The 18,048-nt window shown below is 44.1% G+C and overlaps 1 protein-coding gene across 2 annotated transcripts in view; it reads right to left on the reverse strand.

Annotated features, from left to right (window-relative positions):
* LOC129863852 (syntaxin-binding protein 1-like) overlaps nucleotides 1-18,048 on the reverse strand; it is a 44,072-nt gene that overhangs the window by 15,085 nt on the left and 10,939 nt on the right. For both annotated transcript variants that reach the window (XM_055936187.1, XM_055936186.1), the window contains exons 2-13: nucleotides 12,672-12,721; nucleotides 9,000-9,081; nucleotides 8,005-8,081; nucleotides 7,498-7,576; nucleotides 6,937-7,040; nucleotides 3,715-3,863; nucleotides 3,351-3,435; nucleotides 1,527-1,657; nucleotides 776-883; nucleotides 571-634; nucleotides 393-458; nucleotides 221-301 (exon numbers count right to left, since the gene is read on the reverse strand). In XM_055936187.1, coding sequence (XP_055792162.1) covers nucleotides 221-301; nucleotides 393-458; nucleotides 571-634; nucleotides 776-883; nucleotides 1,527-1,657; nucleotides 3,351-3,435; nucleotides 3,715-3,863; nucleotides 6,937-7,040; nucleotides 7,498-7,576; nucleotides 8,005-8,081; nucleotides 9,000-9,081; nucleotides 12,672-12,721 — 1,076 coding nt within the window. The remainder of the gene's footprint in view (nucleotides 1-220; nucleotides 302-392; nucleotides 459-570; nucleotides 635-775; nucleotides 884-1,526; nucleotides 1,658-3,350; nucleotides 3,436-3,714; nucleotides 3,864-6,936; nucleotides 7,041-7,497; nucleotides 7,577-8,004; nucleotides 8,082-8,999; nucleotides 9,082-12,671; nucleotides 12,722-18,048) is intronic.

Below are 18,048 nucleotides of genomic sequence, written 5' to 3' on the forward strand. Positions count from 1 at the left end.
TGGACAGGACGCTAGTCTATCGCAGGGTCGTACCCCCAATCTATCTCCTTAATGCTGAGCCAAACAGTGATCCATTGGGCTATAGTGCCCTAGAATGAGCCTCTTCTCTCATCCTCTCTGTTCCTTGCTATGCCTCCTCTCTCCATCCCCTCCCACCTCTTCCCTGCCATCACTTCCATCCCTCATCTCCCCTCCATCCCTTCCTCCCCCTTCCTGTTACCTGCTCCACACGACACAACTTGTCCACTGTGCCCTGGTAGTGCTTCATGCAGTCCTCAGCCAGCTGCAGGTGAGTGGAGTACTGAGACACACAGTGAGACAGGGTCAGTACACACACGTCATGTGCACACACAGACACACACTAACACACACACACTAACACAGACACTAACCTTGCTCAGCTCCTTCTGGTACTGGGGCATCTTCTTCAGCATCTGAGAGAGGTCCCTCATGGTGGTCTGTTGGAACACACAACATGGTCACGTTCTCTCTCCACTCAGCCGTAGGAACGTACTGACAAAGAGTATTACCAGACAGGGAGGCTTTCTGAAAGCATCCATCCCTCCGTACCTTCTCTCCAGCAGTGTTCATCCTCTTGCTAGCAGAGAAGTCCTTCAGTTGGCGTGTCACCTCCCTGATGGCAGTTAGAGAAGATAGATAGAGTTAGCAGAAGAGAACTAGTAAGTAGGAGAGCTTGACTTTGTTATGGCTTTATTTTTTCAAACAGTGGCAGTGATATGGACGAGAGAGAGAGAGAAACGGATGTGTGACTTACGTGGACACCTCAGCGATATGTTTGTGTCTGAGCCCCACCCACAGGTCATCGTCCTCGTGCAGCAGGACCTCCTTCTGAGAAGTGTCTCCCATCCCAGGGGAATCATATCTGATACAGACAGACACGTGAATGGACAGTCAGACAGATAGACAGGGGGAAATAATTAGACAGGTAGATAGACGGAGACAGGAAGCTAGACGGAGACAGGAAGCTAGACGGAGACAGGGGGAGAGGCAAAGATAAATTGGGTCCAAACATGCAAAAGCACTCATATATTTACTGTAATCAACATCAGCAGCCAGCAACAACATTGTGTTACTTTCTACACTACACTATATAGAAACTCCAGCACATAGAATTCACAGCCAAGTATTTAAACACAAGACCAAACGGAATACAGGCTAAACTGCAAAGCCATTCTACGAACCTGGCACAGATGCACAGCCCTGAATGTAAGTGTGTTGAGGAAAGGTACTCTGATCGAAGTCTCTAGCGATCTAAAACACCACAGATGATTACCTTGCAGTGAATGATTCTGTGGGCGCAACAGCTGCCCTCCCTGACCGGATTATTTTCTTCTATTTACAGTAGTTACATCTAAACCTTACCAGCTAGCTAGGCCTCAGCCTGTCTCTTTCCTTGGAGACTGCTGAAGGGAGGGATGTGAATGCCGAGACACACACACACATAGGGGAACACGCACATACACACACGCACGCACGCACACACACACAAATGCACCCAGAAGTACCTGTAGACGTCGTTTTCGATGGGCAGCAGGTCGTAGCCCATGGCCTGGAAGGTGAGCTCATGCAGGACGGGGGAGACGGGGTCAAAAGCCCTGTCCAGGATGATCAGCTGAGAACGAGCCTTATCGGGACCCTGCAGAGATAGAAGGATGGAGAGATAGAGGGGTAGAGGAGAGAGGTGCAGATTTACTCTGTGTCCTGATAGCTCCTACATAAAATATGTATACAGAAATATAAATGATAGTAATACATTTAATTTATAACACCCTTCCATTGATATAACACCCTTCCATTCCACCTTCCAGGAGTGTGAAGGTGAACGGAAAGGCTCTGGAGCAACGAACCGCCCTTGCTGTCTCTCCAGGGCCGGTTCCCCTCTCTCCACTGGGATTCTCTGCCTCTAACCCTGTTACTGGGGCTGAGTCACTGGCTTGCTGGTGCTCTTTCATGCCGTCCCTAGGAGGGGTGCGTCACTTGAGTGGGTTGAGTTACTGACGTGAACTTCCTGTCTGGGTTGGCGCCCCCCCTTGGTTGTGCTGTGGTGGAGATCTTTGTGGGCTATACTCGGCCTTGTCTCAGGATTGTAAGTTGGTGGTTGAGGATATCCCTCTAGTGGTGTGGGGGCTGTGCTTTGGCAGAGTGGGTGGGGTTATATCCTTCCTGTTTGGCCCTGTCCGGGGGTTTCTTCGGATGGGGCCACAGTGTCTCCTGACCGCTCCTGTCTCAGCCTCCAGTATTTATGCTGCAGTAGTTTATGTGTCGGGGGGCTAGGGTCAGTTGGTTATACCTGGAGTACTTCTCCTGTCTTATCCAGTGTCCTGTGTGAATTTAAGTATGCTCTCTCTAATTCTCTCGTTCTCTCTTTCTCTCTGAGAACCTGAGCCCTAGGACCATACGTCAGGACTACCGGGCATGCTGACACCTTGCTGTCCCCAGTCCGCCCGGCCTTGCTGCTATTCCAGTTTCAACTGTTTCTGCCTGCGGTTACGAAACCCCTACCTGTCCCAGACCTGCTGTTTTCAACTCTTAATGATCGGCTATGAAAAGCCAACTGAGATTTATTCCTGATTATTATTTGACCATGCTTGTCATTTATGAACATTTTGAAAATCTTGGCTCTCTCTAATTTTCTCCTTCTCTCTTTCTTTCTCTCGGAGGACCTGGGCCCTAGGACCATGCGTCGGGACTGCCGCCCGTGGTGACTCCTTGCTGTCCCCAGTCCGCCTGGCCTTGCTGCTATTCCAGTTTCAGCTGTTCTGCCTGCGGTTATGGAACCGCCACCTGTCCCAGACCTGTTGTTTTTCAACTCTTAATGATCAGCTATGAAAAGCCAACTGAAAATTATTCATGATTATTATTTGACCATGCTTGTCACTTATGAACATTTTTGAACATCTTGGCATAGTTCTGTTATAATCTCCACCCGGCACAGCCAGAAGAGGACTGGCCACCCCTCATAGCCTGGTTCCTCTCTAGGTTTCTTCCTAGGTTTTGGCCTTTCTAGGGAGTTTTTCCTAGCCACCGTGCTTCTACACCTGCATTCTAGCTGTTTGGGGTTTTAGGCTGGGTTTCTGTACAGCACTTCGAGATATTATCTGATGTACGAAGGGCTATATAAAATAAAATTGATTGATTGATTGATTGAAAGACAATTGCAAAGTGCTACAGTGAGGTGTGATCTTTTGTAGCTTGCTGGTTGTTTGTTAAAGTAGCACACGGTAATATCTTCTATGTTCTCATATGTTCAATGCTAAAATATTTCCTTCTACCTCTAATCTAATAAACACTCGCTCCCTCATCCTTCCCTTGTTCCATCCCTCCCTCACCTCTCCCATGGTGGGGTCATCTGCCTTGTAGGCATCCAGTTTGTCCTGCAACAGCTGGGCCAGGGTGGCATTGTCTTTGTACTCCCTGAGAGAAAGAGAAAGAGAGAGAGAGAGAGAGAGAGAGAGTGTCAGGGAGCGAGAGAGAGGATGGGATTTAACAATATGTTTCTATCCCATTTACTGAACATATTAGCCCTGACCCCCTGTCAATGAGAGGTTGCCTCCCAAATGGTAACATAGTACCTTTATTACTTCTGACCCGTTCCCAGTAGTTCTTACATAGGGAATAGACTGCCATTTGGGACACAGTAATATTGCTGTTTCTAATGTCCCCATTATCTGAGATGAGGCCCCTGTGGCTCACCCTCGGTATCTGACAGCAGGGTACTCCTTCAGGGTGGCACACAGGGTGGCAAGCTGGTCTGCCAGCCTCTCCATCACTGGGTTCTTAAGCTGGGTCTTATGGGGACTGTAGAAACTTTGGAAGGCATCCGGGTTGTCCAGAGAGTACACCTGCACACACACACACACACACACACACACACACACACACACACACACACACACACACACACACACACACACACACACACACACACACACACACACACACACACACACACACACACACACACATTTCATCAATCAAATGTTAATTGTAAGCAGAGCTAACAGCGGCAAATCAAATCGCCCCCTACACAGAAGGAAGAAACCTTGAAAGGACCCAGTTTTATGAGAGAGATCCCACAGTATATATGTTCAGTAATACTTTAACTGTACGTCATACCCGTGTGGCTCAGTTGGTTGTGCATGGCGTTTGCATCGACAGGGTTGTGGGTTCGATTCCCACAGGGGACCAGTATGAAAATGTACTGTAAGTTGCTCTATATAAGAGTGTCTACTAAAATGTTAAACTGTAATCGTACAGCATACATAACAAATATGTTAGCATTATATTTGGTTCATTATTTTGTGGTAAGGCATACCACTCCGGATGGTGATAGTGAACTGAAGGACACACGGCAGTTTGCACCCTATATTCTAGAAATTATCATTCAATAGTATCAGAGCATAGCGCTGGGCACAGTAGCATAGTATGTTCTATCTAGGTTTCCTGTTATGCACTGGTTGGTTGTTTCTGAGGGAAAACTCAGGCCTCCTGGCTATTGTATGTGTGTATGATATGCAGCGTGACAGTGACGTGACTGTGGCCTTTCCTTCCTGTATGTGTGTATGATGGGACAGTGACGTGACCGTGGCCTTTCCTTCCTGTATGTGTGTATGATGGGACAGTGACGTGACCGTGGCCTTTCCTTCCTGTATGTGTGTAGGATGGGACAGTGACGTGACCGTGGCCTTTCCTTCCTGTATGTGTGTATGATGGGACAGTGACGTGACCGTGGCCTTTCCTTCCTGTATGTGTGTATGATGGGACAGTGACGTGACCGTGGCCTTTCCTTCCTGTATGTGTGTATGATGGGACAGTGACGTGACCGTGGCCTTTCCTTCCTGTATGTGTGTAGGATGGGACAGTGACGTGACCGTGGCCTTTCCTTCCTGTATGTGTGTATGATGGGACAGTGACGTGACCGTGGCCTTTCCTTCCTGTATGTGTGTATGATGGGACAGTGACGTGACCGTGGCCTTTCCTTCCTGTATGTGTGTATGATGGGACAGTGACGTGACCGTGGCCTTTCCTTCCTGTATGTGTGTAGGATGGGACAGTGACGTGACCGTGGCCTTTCCTTCCTGTATGTGTGTATGATGGGACAGTGACGTGACCGTGGCCTTTCCTTCCTGTATGTGTGTATGATGGGACAGTGACGTGACTGTGGCCTTTCCTTCCTGCCTTTGTCTTTGCTGTAGTGCTCTGCTCCACACAGCCTTTTTCACATTCACTCTCGCTCTCAGTCCATCTCCTCTGCCATTCCTCTCTCGTCTACTGCTTTTAGTGTCTGTGTGTCCTTGTTGTGTTTTTATGGCGTATTTATTGGTAATGTACAGGGCATTCGGAAAGTATGCAGACCCCTTGACTTTTCCCATATTTTGTAATGTTACACCCTTATTCTAAAATTGATGAAATAAATAAAAATTCTCATCAATCTACACACAATACCCCATAATGACAAAGAAATTTAAAAATATTTTTTTGCAAATGTATATATACAGTATATATATATATACAATATATATATATATATAAAATAAAATAAAATATTTGCATAAATATTCTTTGCTGAGACTCGAAATTGAGCTAATGTGCATCCTGTTTCTGATGATCCTTGAGATGTTTCTACAACTTGGAGTCCACCTGTGGTAAATTCAATTGATTGGACATGATTTGGAAAGGCACACACCTGTCTATATAAGGTCCCACAGTTGACAGTGCATGTCAGAGCAAAAACCAACCAATGAGGTCGAAGGAATTGTCCGTAGAGCTCCGAGACGGGATTGTGTCGAGGCACAGATCTGGGGAAGGGTATCAAAACATTTCTGCAGCATTGAAGATCTCCAAGAACATAGTGGCCTTCATCATTCTTAAATGGAAGAAGTTTAGAACCACAAAGACTCTTCCTAGAGCTGGCTGCCCGGACAAACTGAGCAATCAGGGGAGAAGGGCCTTGGTCAGGGAGATGACCAAGAACCTGATGGTCACTCTGACAGAGCTCCAGAGTTCCTCTGTGGAGATGGGAGAACCTTCCAGAAGGACAACCATCTCTGCAGCACTCCACTAATTAGGCCTTTATGGTAGAGTGGCTAGACGGAAGCCACTCATCAGCAAAAAAAGGCACACGACAGCCCGCTTGGAGTTTGCCAAAAGGCACCTAAAGGACTCTCAGACCGTGAGAAACAAGATTCTCCGGTCTGATGAAACCAAGGTTGAACTTTTTGGCCTTAATGCGAAGCGTCACATCTGGCACCATCCCTACGGTGAAGCATGGTGTTGGTAGCATCATACAATGGGGATGTTTTTCAGTGGCAGGGACTGGGAGACTAGTCAGGTTTGAGGGAAAGATGAATGGAGCAAAGTACAGAGAGATCCTTGATAAAAACCTGCTCCAGAGCGCTCAGGACCTCAGACTGGGGCGACGGTTCACCTTCCAACAGCACAACGACCATAAGCACATAGCCAAGACAACGCAGGAGTGGCTTCGGGACAAGTCTCTGAATGTCCTTGAGTGGCCCAGCCAGAGCCCGGACCTGAAACCGGACTTGAACATTTCTCTCTCCATCCTACCGTTCTCCATCTCAATCGATCTCAAATCAAACCAAACAAAATTGTATTTGTTACATACTCAGTTTACAAAAGCTATAAAAGGTGCAGTGAAATATTTACGTGCTAGCTCCCTCAACATTGTAGTACAATAATCAATATCAATAATAATAAGCAGCATAAAAGAACAGGTCATTAGAAGAAGGCAATATGCATAGTGGCAGTAAACTGATATGTACATAACTCTCTGGCTATTCTAGGATCCCTCTATCTCTGGATCTCTCCCTCTGGCTTTTCATGTATCGCTCAATCTCCCTCCATCTCTATATCTCCCTGCCTCTCTCCTTCTGTTTCTCTCCCTCCGTTTGGTACCTGCGATTCGTAGGGCAGGAAGGCGATGTTGATCTCGGTCAGGGTCTTGATGGATTTGGAGGCACGGCTCTTCACTACCTCGTTGAAAAGTGGGTCTGGGCAGGCTGAAACAGGGAGAGGTTGATGTGAGTGTGAGTGGTGGTTCTGCGTGACTCAGTTGGTAGAGCATGCACGGCACTTACAACATCAGGATTGTGGGTTTGATTCCTGCTGGGTCCACACGTATGAAAATATATGCACACACTACTGTAAGACACTTTGGATAAAAGCCTATTGAAACATGGGCTGGTTTATTAAGAACCTTGTTTCAAAGGATGATGATGCTGAAAATGATGAGCTCTATTTTGGGTGCCTAGATCAACTCTGGTTTTGTAATAAAATGAACAGTGAAAAAAAAGTTTTCATTGCACATTATTCCTTCCATAAAGTCCTTTTACCAACGTCACAGCCCTCTCCACCAAGAATGAATGGTTGAGGTTGCACTCATGTCCATTGAGCTGTGTAGTGAATCCGCGGAGCGCTTGAGGTGTAGTGGAAAGGCTCCTCCGGGGAGCTACTCACAGTCAGTGAAGAAGACGTGGGCTGCTTTGTATTTGGCTGAATGGGGGTCTTTGAAGTCTCCAATTAGGGTTTGCACAGACTGGAGAGAGAAGGACACAAGAGAGTAAGACGTCTGTCGCGTGTGTGTGTGTGTGTGTGTGTGTGTGTGTGTGTGTGTGTGTGTGTGTGTGTGTGTGTGTGTGTGTGTGTGTGTGTGTGTGTGTGTGTCAGCGTGTGTCTGTCAGCGTGTGCCTGCATGTACTGTACGTGTTTGAATAAGGATGGGAGAGGTAGAGAGTAAAACTGGTAGAAGGAAGGAAGGTAGAGTGCAGTCAGCTAGAGATCCTGTCCACAGACACACATGAGTATTGTGTGGTTTGCGTAGGCTGAGTCAACAACCCTGGGTTTGGGTACCATCTTATACAGAATGGTGGCATATGGTCTCTGTGTACAGTGAGAACAGAAAGCTGCCAGAGCCAGTGTTCTAAATATAGACTGTGAGAGGGAGATGATGGTGTGTGTGTGTACCTTGTCCGTGGGGGTAATCAGGTAAATGGCCTCCAGGGTGGGAAGAGGCTCTCGCCGCTTGTTTATGTCCTCCACAACTAGGGGGGAGATAGAGAGAGAGGTAGAGAGAGATAGAGGTAGAGAGAGAGAGAGAGAGAGAGAGGTGGTTATATCATGTTAGTGGTGACTGAGTCATGGTAGCCAAATGGTAGCTACAGTGCATATGTAACAAGTGTTGAATTTCATGTATAATTACACAATACCTGAATAGTTCCCATGCCGTATACTAGTGTACATTCCTTTTGTTGTTGTAAGTTGCACACTTCACTCTCCTTCTGCCCCCCCCCCCCCCCCCCCCCCCTTGGGTTACTGAAACATTTCCCCATGAAATCATAATCAATCATATATGTTACAACACTTATAATGAGTTTATATGGTCACTTACATTATAATGGTCTCCCCCCAATATATTGGGATATTCATGTTAATTTGTACTTTGCAGAGAAGTTTGGTGTATTAGGGCAGCTAAGTATTTGTTCATGGAATTTTTTCCTGTCATTATCAGGTATGTCATGTGTTTTTGTTTGTCAAGTTATGTTGACGATATTTAACTGTTAGTTTGCAAGTGCATGTCATGTACTGTACTGTACTGTACGTAAATGCCTGGCTGTTATTGAGAAAGTTGGCTAATCTAGGCCTGTAGGCTATACAGTGCATTTCTCTTTCATAATGTAAATTGCATTTGTCTTACATTGTTATGTCATTCATGAGCGTATTGTTATATGCCCTGTTAACTGTACCCATGTGTAAGAGAGGAGTTTGGCGTATTAGGGCAGCACGGCATTTGTTCATGGACGTTTGTCCTGTCATTATCAGAGAATACAAGACCTACACCAACCCTGATCTTTTGGTCGTATGTAAGCCAATCAAAACACAACGCAGAGGCAATCTACACCGGTCACACATACAGTATAACAATAGAGGCTGATGAGGTTTAAATAGAGCAGAGTGCTTACTGGTGATGCCCTCTGACATGATGTCTGTCATCTTGCAGCAGGAGGATAGCATCCTCATGCTCAGCTGGTCCACAATCAACGCCTGAGACCGGGAAGAGAAAACAATGAGAAACCAGGGAGAGTGAGATAGAGGAAGGAGTAAGACAGAGGTTTTGGAAAACAAGGTTAGGACTCTACTCATATTCAAATGTTTCATTGGTAGCACTGGTGCAGTGCACCCAACTTAAACATGTCAGGAGCATCACACAGTATTGAGGAGCACCAGAAAAAGAGATTGATTTAAATTAATTTAGATAGCCTATATGACTACTTTTGATGTAGCTATCCAGAAGCCCTTTTCTAGCCATTATACAACATTAACAATGTTTACTGTATTTCTGATCAATTTGATCAGAAGTAGTCATATATTTTTTTGTTATTTTAAATTGACAATTTTTTTGTGCTTTTCTTTCAAAAACAAGGACATTTCTAAGTGACCCCAAACTTTTGAACGGTAGTGTATGTCGAAGAGCCTTATGGTCTTGTCAAATAGCTGTCATGTGGTGTATACCACTATGGTGGTTAACAGTGAATGTTCAGGGTACAGTAATCATGGGTTCAAGGTACCTTCGCATCAAGCTTTTTTATTAAGGAAAAAAAAAAAAAGTTCACTCCTGGTCGTCTATGCTGAATTCAAATAACGCATACGTGAGGGGATTATTATAATAATGCATATCAAATGTTGTATATGTGAGTGTCGCCTAAATAAGATATTAAGTGGTGTTTTTGGTCTAACAGCAACCCTTTAATATGATATTATAGTCAGTATGCTAGGCCTGTGTCGAATACTAATGAATCATTCAAATATATTGCGAGACATTGATTCAGCTTGATCTGAACTTTATTAAACGACCACCATTCTGAAAAGTGGTGTTGCTCTGGTGCGCTCCGGCAGCACTACAGTACCCAAGAGACTCCAAGAAGCTCCTCATTAAATATATGTATCCCGTTTCAAGAAGCTAGGCGTATGTCGCATGTCACTACTTCATGGGAGAGGCATGTGAAAGTTTTTTATTTTTATATAAATATTATTTTAAATCAAAATACATTTTGACAGAAATGACTTCTGGAACATGTGAACATTCATGTGCCTTAATAACAAACTTGTATGCCATCTTTAAATACAAATCTTTAAATACAAAAATTGTTAAATTAGGAGTCTAGTTGCTTTAGCCATGGAAAAATAAAGGAACCTTCCCGCTAGCCATGATTGGCTGAGATAATGGATGATAACATGTAGCATGTTTCTGTCTATAACATGAGCTGGTCACAATGTGTGGATAATCCTTTCTACCGCAGCTTTTTTTGAAAGATATCATGAAGAAGTGAAAAAGTGTTGCATTGCTGCACTGAAGTTAATAGCGCTGAGGTTAATAGCGCTGAGGTTAATAGCGCTGAGGTTAATAGCGCTGAGGTTAATAGCGCTGAGGTTAATAGCGCTGAGGTTAATAGCGCTGAGGTTAATAGCGCTGAGGTTAATAGCGCTGAGGTTAATAGCGATGGTCTACTTTCTGGAGGATGATCGTGCCATGTTGACTCTCTCTGACTCTGAAAACTAATCAGATGATGAAGAAATCCCTGATTTAGGTAAAAACATTTTCATTGAACCAGACATTGTAGAGTCTTCCCCATCACTGTCCTCATAAAAAAATGGTGATCAACAGTGTTGTTGTCACGGAAGAAGTTGACTGAGTTTTGAAATCCCTGGAACACCCATTGGAAGCAGAGCGATGAAATACAGAGGGAGTTGAAAAGAGAACACAGGAGGCTGTTGTATAAAACACCTGTCTCCGGATGACATCTTCAACTAAGGGCAACCATGGCATCTGTGACAGATGGAGAAGCGTTCATCCATGTATACGGATAAGCGTCTAGCTACATTTTCAGATATCATACATTTCTAATTTTGTCAGAAAGTTGTTTTCATTGCAAGTTAAAGCGTACTGTTAGCTAGCTAACATTAGCTGGCTGGCTCACTAGCTAACGTTATGTGAATGATCTGTGTAGTAATATAAATGTTTTATATCTCAGAAAGCCATTTGCATTGCTAGTTATAACATAATGTTAGCTAGCTAGCTAACATTGAACCTAGTTGGTTAGCTTTAGCTACCTGCAGATTCATGCATGGTGCATGCATAGTATCATGAGTTAGGATTATGGTTAATTGTTTAGCTAGCTACATGTCTAAACAAAAGACTCCATTATGCAAGTAACCATTTCACTGTACCGTTTACACATCCTGTATCCTGTGCATGTGACCAATAAACTTATAGTATGTGTTTACCAGAGACAAATGTGAAGAACAACATGACCTGCAACAAAGTCAGATTAGGATATAGGCCAAGGACTAGATAAAGTGTATTTTTACTACTACTTTTTCCTACTACTTTCACCACTTTTAGTCCTGAAAGCTTTGGTTGTTTACTACACTACCTTATTCACTCTGTTTAGCACATGGCCTCACGTGTGAATCCTTAAAGAGATGGGTGGGGCTATGGCTTAAGAGGATGTGAACAATACTGAATGGTTTAGACAAGGAAGAGCTCTCCGGTAAGTGTGCCAAAACATTCACGGGCCATTTTCTCAAAAGTGGGGTTACAAGTTTATCAACTTCAAAGCAGAATTACTTTCCCATTGTTCCTCAACTGCAGTGTATTATATACCATTTCCTAGCTCTCTACTTTTATCCAATGTAAAAAACAAAATTTCTAATTTTTCTACATAGGACCAAATCCAGGCGGTGGGTGACATATTTGTAATCTTGGTGCACTTCCCTTCGCAACACACTAATCAGAATAAATGTAATTCTATACTTCAAAGGAAAAAACTATATCTCACCTGGGATTCGAAGTTGCCACAAACTGTGAAAATTATCAGGAGCCAGGCCTGCTACACTGTGAGCTATTCATGCTGTTTTTGTGCCTGTTAAGGACACTTTCATGACTGTGTTCAAAAACTAACTACATCAACAGTTGTAATTGGCTGATGCAAAATATGTCCAGCTGGTCTTGTTAGCAAGACCTGAGTGTGCTGGGTTATCTGATGGGAAAAACTAACGTAACGGTCTATCATGTGCAACTACGTTAACAATTTTAATTGTTTGGTGTGGATTTTGAGACTAGAAAAAGTTTAAAGTTAAACTTTTTCTCAATGTTCTCAAGTATGGACCTGTAGGTTTTACTTTTAACAATAAAGAGGGATTTTATCAACTTCCACTCTCCTCAAAAAGTTGCTGAATTTCCTCTTCACTCTCACAGGTGAGGTGAAATCATACAATGTATCCTCTTTGCTTGTGATGTATGTTGCTCAAATAACGATACATTGTAACAACAGCCGGACGGCACAATATAATTTTGCCATTCAATGTATTATCTGGGTGAATATTTTTCTAGGTGCTTGGTGACACCAAATAAAAACTCCAGGTAATATTTACGAGAATACACAACGAAATGTTCACAATTAGACCAAAGGCTCTACGTTTCACTGAACAATTTCACTTTTATATCTTTCCATCGTGGGAATGAACTCTGTCAAGTGTTTTCGGTCAACAAAGCCTGAGAAATCCTGATTAACTGAATAGAAAAAAAGGTTAAACTGCAGTATAACAAAGACAAATACTAATGGGCCTCTCACCTTCCATTCCCCCTTCTTCTTCACCTTCTTGATGACATCGTTCATAATCTCTGTGAAGGAGAAGAGAGGAGACGAACAGGTCAGAACATTCTTTACTTCACATGCTTCTTCACCGTGTGCAACCTTCCAATGTCAGTTGATATGATTTTCTTTCAGTCATTTTCAAAACCACTCACATGAAGATTTGAGCGTACAGTACTGGTTAATAATATACAGTAATTTTCTCTGATTTGATTCATTGACAGGAATCAGATTGTTTCCATATAGTGATGAGTGACAGTCGAGCACAGGACACAAATGAGGACTCTCTCACACTTATAATCATGCCTCTGCGAACAAGGCTGAAGAAGAGTTATTCCGCTATGGAGGATCTACACAAGTATTCACTTCCAGATCAACCAAAGAGCACATTAACACTAAAATAGGCTTCTATAAACATCAGAGCACACTGAAATATGCTTCTATTTTTTTTTATTTGACTAGGTAAGTCAGTTAACCACTAGGCTACCTGCCGCCACTCTATCAACCACAGAGCACACGGACACTAAAATATGCTTCCAAAAATATGATTCTAAAATATGCTTCCAATATGCTTCCATCCTTTTTTCCTTTTCTGTTTGTTTTGTCTTTGGTTCTTTCACACCTGGTTTCATTTGCCTTCATTTCTGTGTGTATAATTTACCCTGTTGCCTGCCTAGGTTTGTTCGGGATTATTTATATTGTGATGTTGCTCGGTTAGGTTGTGCCCATTTTTGTTTCACGCATTTATACTGAGTGTGTATAAATTTAGGAGCTTTGTTTGTTCCTCCTTTTGTGAGTAACGGGTTTCTCTGTTGTCGAGGGCGTTTTATTTTTGTATTGTGCCTACCTGTATTTGGTGGAATTGCCCATTTAAAATTACGCATTTCTGCTCTCCTGCGCCTGACCCCTTCACCTACCTCTAAACGCAATACTGTCACAGTTGCCATTCAATTTGCTAAGTTCTAGCCATTATTATGAGCCATCCGCCCCTCAGCAGGCTCCTGTGCTTACACTGTAGCTAGCAAAATGGAGGGCTGCTGCTACACATGAGTCAACTGCATCTTGAACCACAGATGATGCCTTCTTATGCAGTTACATTCCAGAATGGCTTCCATAACAGAACTAAAGAATCAAATGTATTATCCAATACGCAGAGAAGACAAATTCTTGCCAGATGCAATTTATTCTCTGAACGAAAACAACAACGAATCAATTATTTTTGGTTGACTGCCATTGGCCGCAGTTCTCCTCTGCTGCAGTACGAATGGACTAATCCCATAGGTTGTCTGTGGATCAGGCCAAGGCAGGCGGCCATGTTTGTGTGGCGATGCCACTATTAGCCCGATCACTGTTGTTGGCCATCTGGCTGCAGTATTGGGAGAAATCCATTTAGGATGACTCTCTTTAATGTTTTGCAGTATCACCATATAAAACGGTATTAAACTGCTAAGCCCTTTGGATCAGCAGTGCCCAACATCTAGGTGTACACAGAGATACAGACGGATAATCACAGATTAAACAGGATGTGTGTGTGAATGGGCTGTGTGGAGACTGCAGGGCCTTTCAGAGAATGAAGTGGATTTGTTGGGTAAATGCTGCCAATAGTCATTTGTGTAGACAACATTCACCTCATGGTTAAATTACAAAATGACATTTGTTTTCTTACCCTGTAAGCAGTCTATGTATAGGGCCATTTAGGTGGACTATCCCTTTAAGCACAGACCACTCAAAGCCAGGGGGTTGGGTCTGTACAGGAAAGCAGCACTCTAGACGTAGCTGCCCTGATGTGACCATGATGTAGATGATCTGAGAAAGAGGATACTTATCTGAGCTCCATAGGGAAAGAGGACAACCTTGGAATAGACATGCTCATTTAGTTGTAGTCTTTGTGGGGAATAGCTGAGTGTGATTCGCTTATTCAGCTCTTGTCTATTTCCAGCTCTTTCTAGGCTATGCCACAGGAAACCATTTCAGCAGACAGGATGCTGTTCTGGGATTGTTCTGGCTCTCCCTTGACCCCCCTGTGTGGTATAACAGTACAGTCACATAGCAGGCAGTCTGAGAGGAGGGATAGCAGGCAGTCTGAGAGGAGGGAATGAAACTTAAAGCAACTGTCCAGTGTTTCCAGATTTCGATGAAATATGTAATTGTACAGTGTAATTGAGTGTAATTGATTACAATATGTTTTAATTAAGTATGATAAAAGCAGGTTTTCTGTGTTGGAATGGTGATGGCGTACCCCAACAACAGAATGGTGTGGGCGTACAGCAGTCATTAAAAATATTCATGCGAGTAAACAGCTAATTGGCCGGCTCATCCTTCAAATTCTTGAAACGGTCTGTTTGAGATACAAGTTTGAAGTTGGGTTTTTTAATCTGTTTTTTCTCCAATTTATGCTTTGGCCACAAATACTAGTATAGGATGAGCCAACAACATTATTTGGGTATGATGTATGAGTTAACAGAATATTAACTTTTAAAAGTGAGATTTTCACTGGACAGTCACTTTAGTTTAACAAACACAGAGTAGAGCAGAGTAGAGTAGAAAGACTAACCAGAAGAGTAGAGGCTAACAGCCTCACACAGTCACAGACAGGAGTCTCCAAGGACTGTGAGCTATCGTTCTCCGTGGCCAGCGTAAGTAAGACATTTAAGCGTGTTAACCCTCGCAAGGCTGCCGGCCCAGACTGCATCCCTAGCTGTGTCCTCAGAGCATGCGCAGACCAGCTGGCTGGAGTGTTTACGGACATATTCAATCTCTCCCTATCCCAGTCTGCTGTCCCCACTTGCTTCAACATGTCCACCATTGTTCCTGTACCCAAGAAAGCAAAGGTTACTGAACTAAATTACTATCGCCCTGTAGCACTCACTTCTGTCAACACAAAGTGCTTTGAGAGGCTAGTTGAGGATCATATCACCTCTACCTTACCTGACACCCTAGATCCACTGAAATTTGCTTTCTGCCCCAATAGATCCACAGACAATGCAATCCCCATCGCACAGCACACTGCCCTATCCCATCTGGACAAGAGGAATACCTATGTACCGTCTGCTGTTCATTGACTACAGCTCCGCCTTCAACACCATAGTACCCTCCAAGCTCATCATTAAGCTCGGGGCCCTGGGTCTGAACCCTGCCCTGTGCAACTGGGTCCTGGACTTCCTGACGGGCCGCCCCCCAGGTGGTGAATGTAGGAAACAACAGCTCCACTATGCTGATCATCAACACAGGGGCCCCAGAAGGGTGCATGCTCAGCCCCTTCCTGTACTCCCTGTTCACCCATGACTGCGTGGCCACGCACGCCTCCAACTCAATCATCAAGTTTGCAGACAACACAACAGTAGTAGGCCTGATTATTAACAATGACGAGACAGCCTACAGGGAGGAGGTGAGGGCCCTGGTGGAGTGGTGCCAGGAAAATAACTTCTCCCTCAACGTCAACAAAATAAAGGAGCTGATCGTAGACTTAAGGAGACATCATAGGGAGCACGCCCCCATTCACATCGATGGGACCACAGTGGAGAACGTGAAAAACTTTAAGTTCCTCTGGGTACAAATCCCTGACAATCTGAAATGGTCCACCCACACAGACAGTGTGAAGAAAGTACAACTGTCTTCAACCTCAGGAGCCTCTTCAACCTCAGGAGGCAGAAGAAATTGGCCTCTAAGACCCTCACAAACATTTGCATATGCACCATTGAGAGCATCCTGTCGGGCTGTATCACCACCTGGTACAGTAACTGCACCGCCCTCAACTGCAGGGCTCTTCAGAGGGTTGTGCGGTCTGCCCAACGCATCGCCGGGGGTACACTGCCTGCCCTCCAGGACACCTACAGCACCCGATGTCACAAGAAAGCCAAAAAGATCATCAAGGGCACCAACACCCGAGCCACGGCCTGTTCACCCCGCTAGCATCCAGAAGGCGAGGTCAGTACAGGTACATCAAAGGTGGGACCGAGAGACTGAAAAACAGCTTCTATATCAATGCATTTAGACTTAAACTGGCCTCTACGCAGTACCCTGCCATGAACTTCACTTCACGTGGTCCCGTGTGGCTCAGTTGGTAGAGCATGGCGCTTGCAACGCCAGGGTTGTGGGTTCAATTCCCACGGGGGGACCAGGGTTCAATTCCCACGGGGGGACCAGGATGAAAATGTATGAACTTTCCAATTTGTAAGTCGCTCTGGATAAGAGCGTCTGCTAAATGACTTAAATGTAAATGTAAACTTAGTCACTGTCACTAACCGGCTACCACCCAGTTACTCAACTCTGCACATTAGAGGCTGCTGCCCTATGTACATAGATATGGAATCACTGGTCACTTTAATAATGGAACAGTGGTCACTTTAATAATGTTTACATACTGTTTTACTCATTTCATATGTACAGTGCATTCGGAAAGTATTCAGACCCCTTGACTTTTTCCCCAAAAATGTACGTTATAGCCTTATTCTAAAATTGAATAAATAGTTTTTCCCCCTCATCAATCTACACACAATACCCCATAATGACATTGCAAAAACTGTTAAAAAAAAAAAAAAATCTTTGCAAATGTATTAAAAACCGAAAAACTGAAATCTAACATTTACATATGTATTCAGACCCTTTACTCAGTACTTTGCGAAGCCCCTTTGGCAGGGATTACAGCCTTGAGTCTTGTTGGCTATGACAATACAAGCTTGGAAAACCTGTAATTTGGGAGTTTCTCCCATTTGTCTCTGCAGATCCACTCAAGCTCTGTCAGGTTGGATGGGGAGAGTCGCTGCACAGCTATTTTCAGGTCTCTCCAGAGATGTTCGATCAGGTTCAAGGCCTGGCTCTGGCTGGGCCGCTCAAGGACATTCAGAGACTTGTCCCGAAGCCACTCCTGTATTGTCTTGGCTGTGTTCTTAAGGTCGTTGTCCTGTTGGAAGGTGAACCTTCGCCCTAGTCTGAGGTCCTGAGCATTCTGGATCAGGTTTTCATCAAGGATCTCTCTGTACTTTGCTCCGTTTGTCTTTCCCTCGATCCTGACTAGTATCCCAGTCCCTGCCGCGGAAAAACATCCCCACAGCACTTAGAATAAGGCTGTCACGTAACACAATGTGGAAAAGTCAAAGGGTCTGAATACTTTCCGAATGCACTGCATATACTGTAGTCTATTCAATGCCACTACGACATTGCTAATATTTATATATTTCTTAATTCCATTCTTTTACTTTGAGATGTGTGTGTATTGTTGTGAATTGTTAGATACTACTGCACTGTTGGAGCTAGGAACACAAGCATTTCGCTACACCCGCAATAACATCTGCTAAATATGTGTATGTGACCAATAAAATGTTATTTGATTTGGTCAGTCTGGCATATGCTACTA

This window comes from Salvelinus fontinalis, chromosome 10, assembly GCF_029448725.1.
Source record: "Salvelinus fontinalis isolate EN_2023a chromosome 10, ASM2944872v1, whole genome shotgun sequence".
NCBI lineage: Eukaryota > Metazoa > Chordata > Actinopteri > Salmoniformes > Salmonidae > Salvelinus > Salvelinus fontinalis.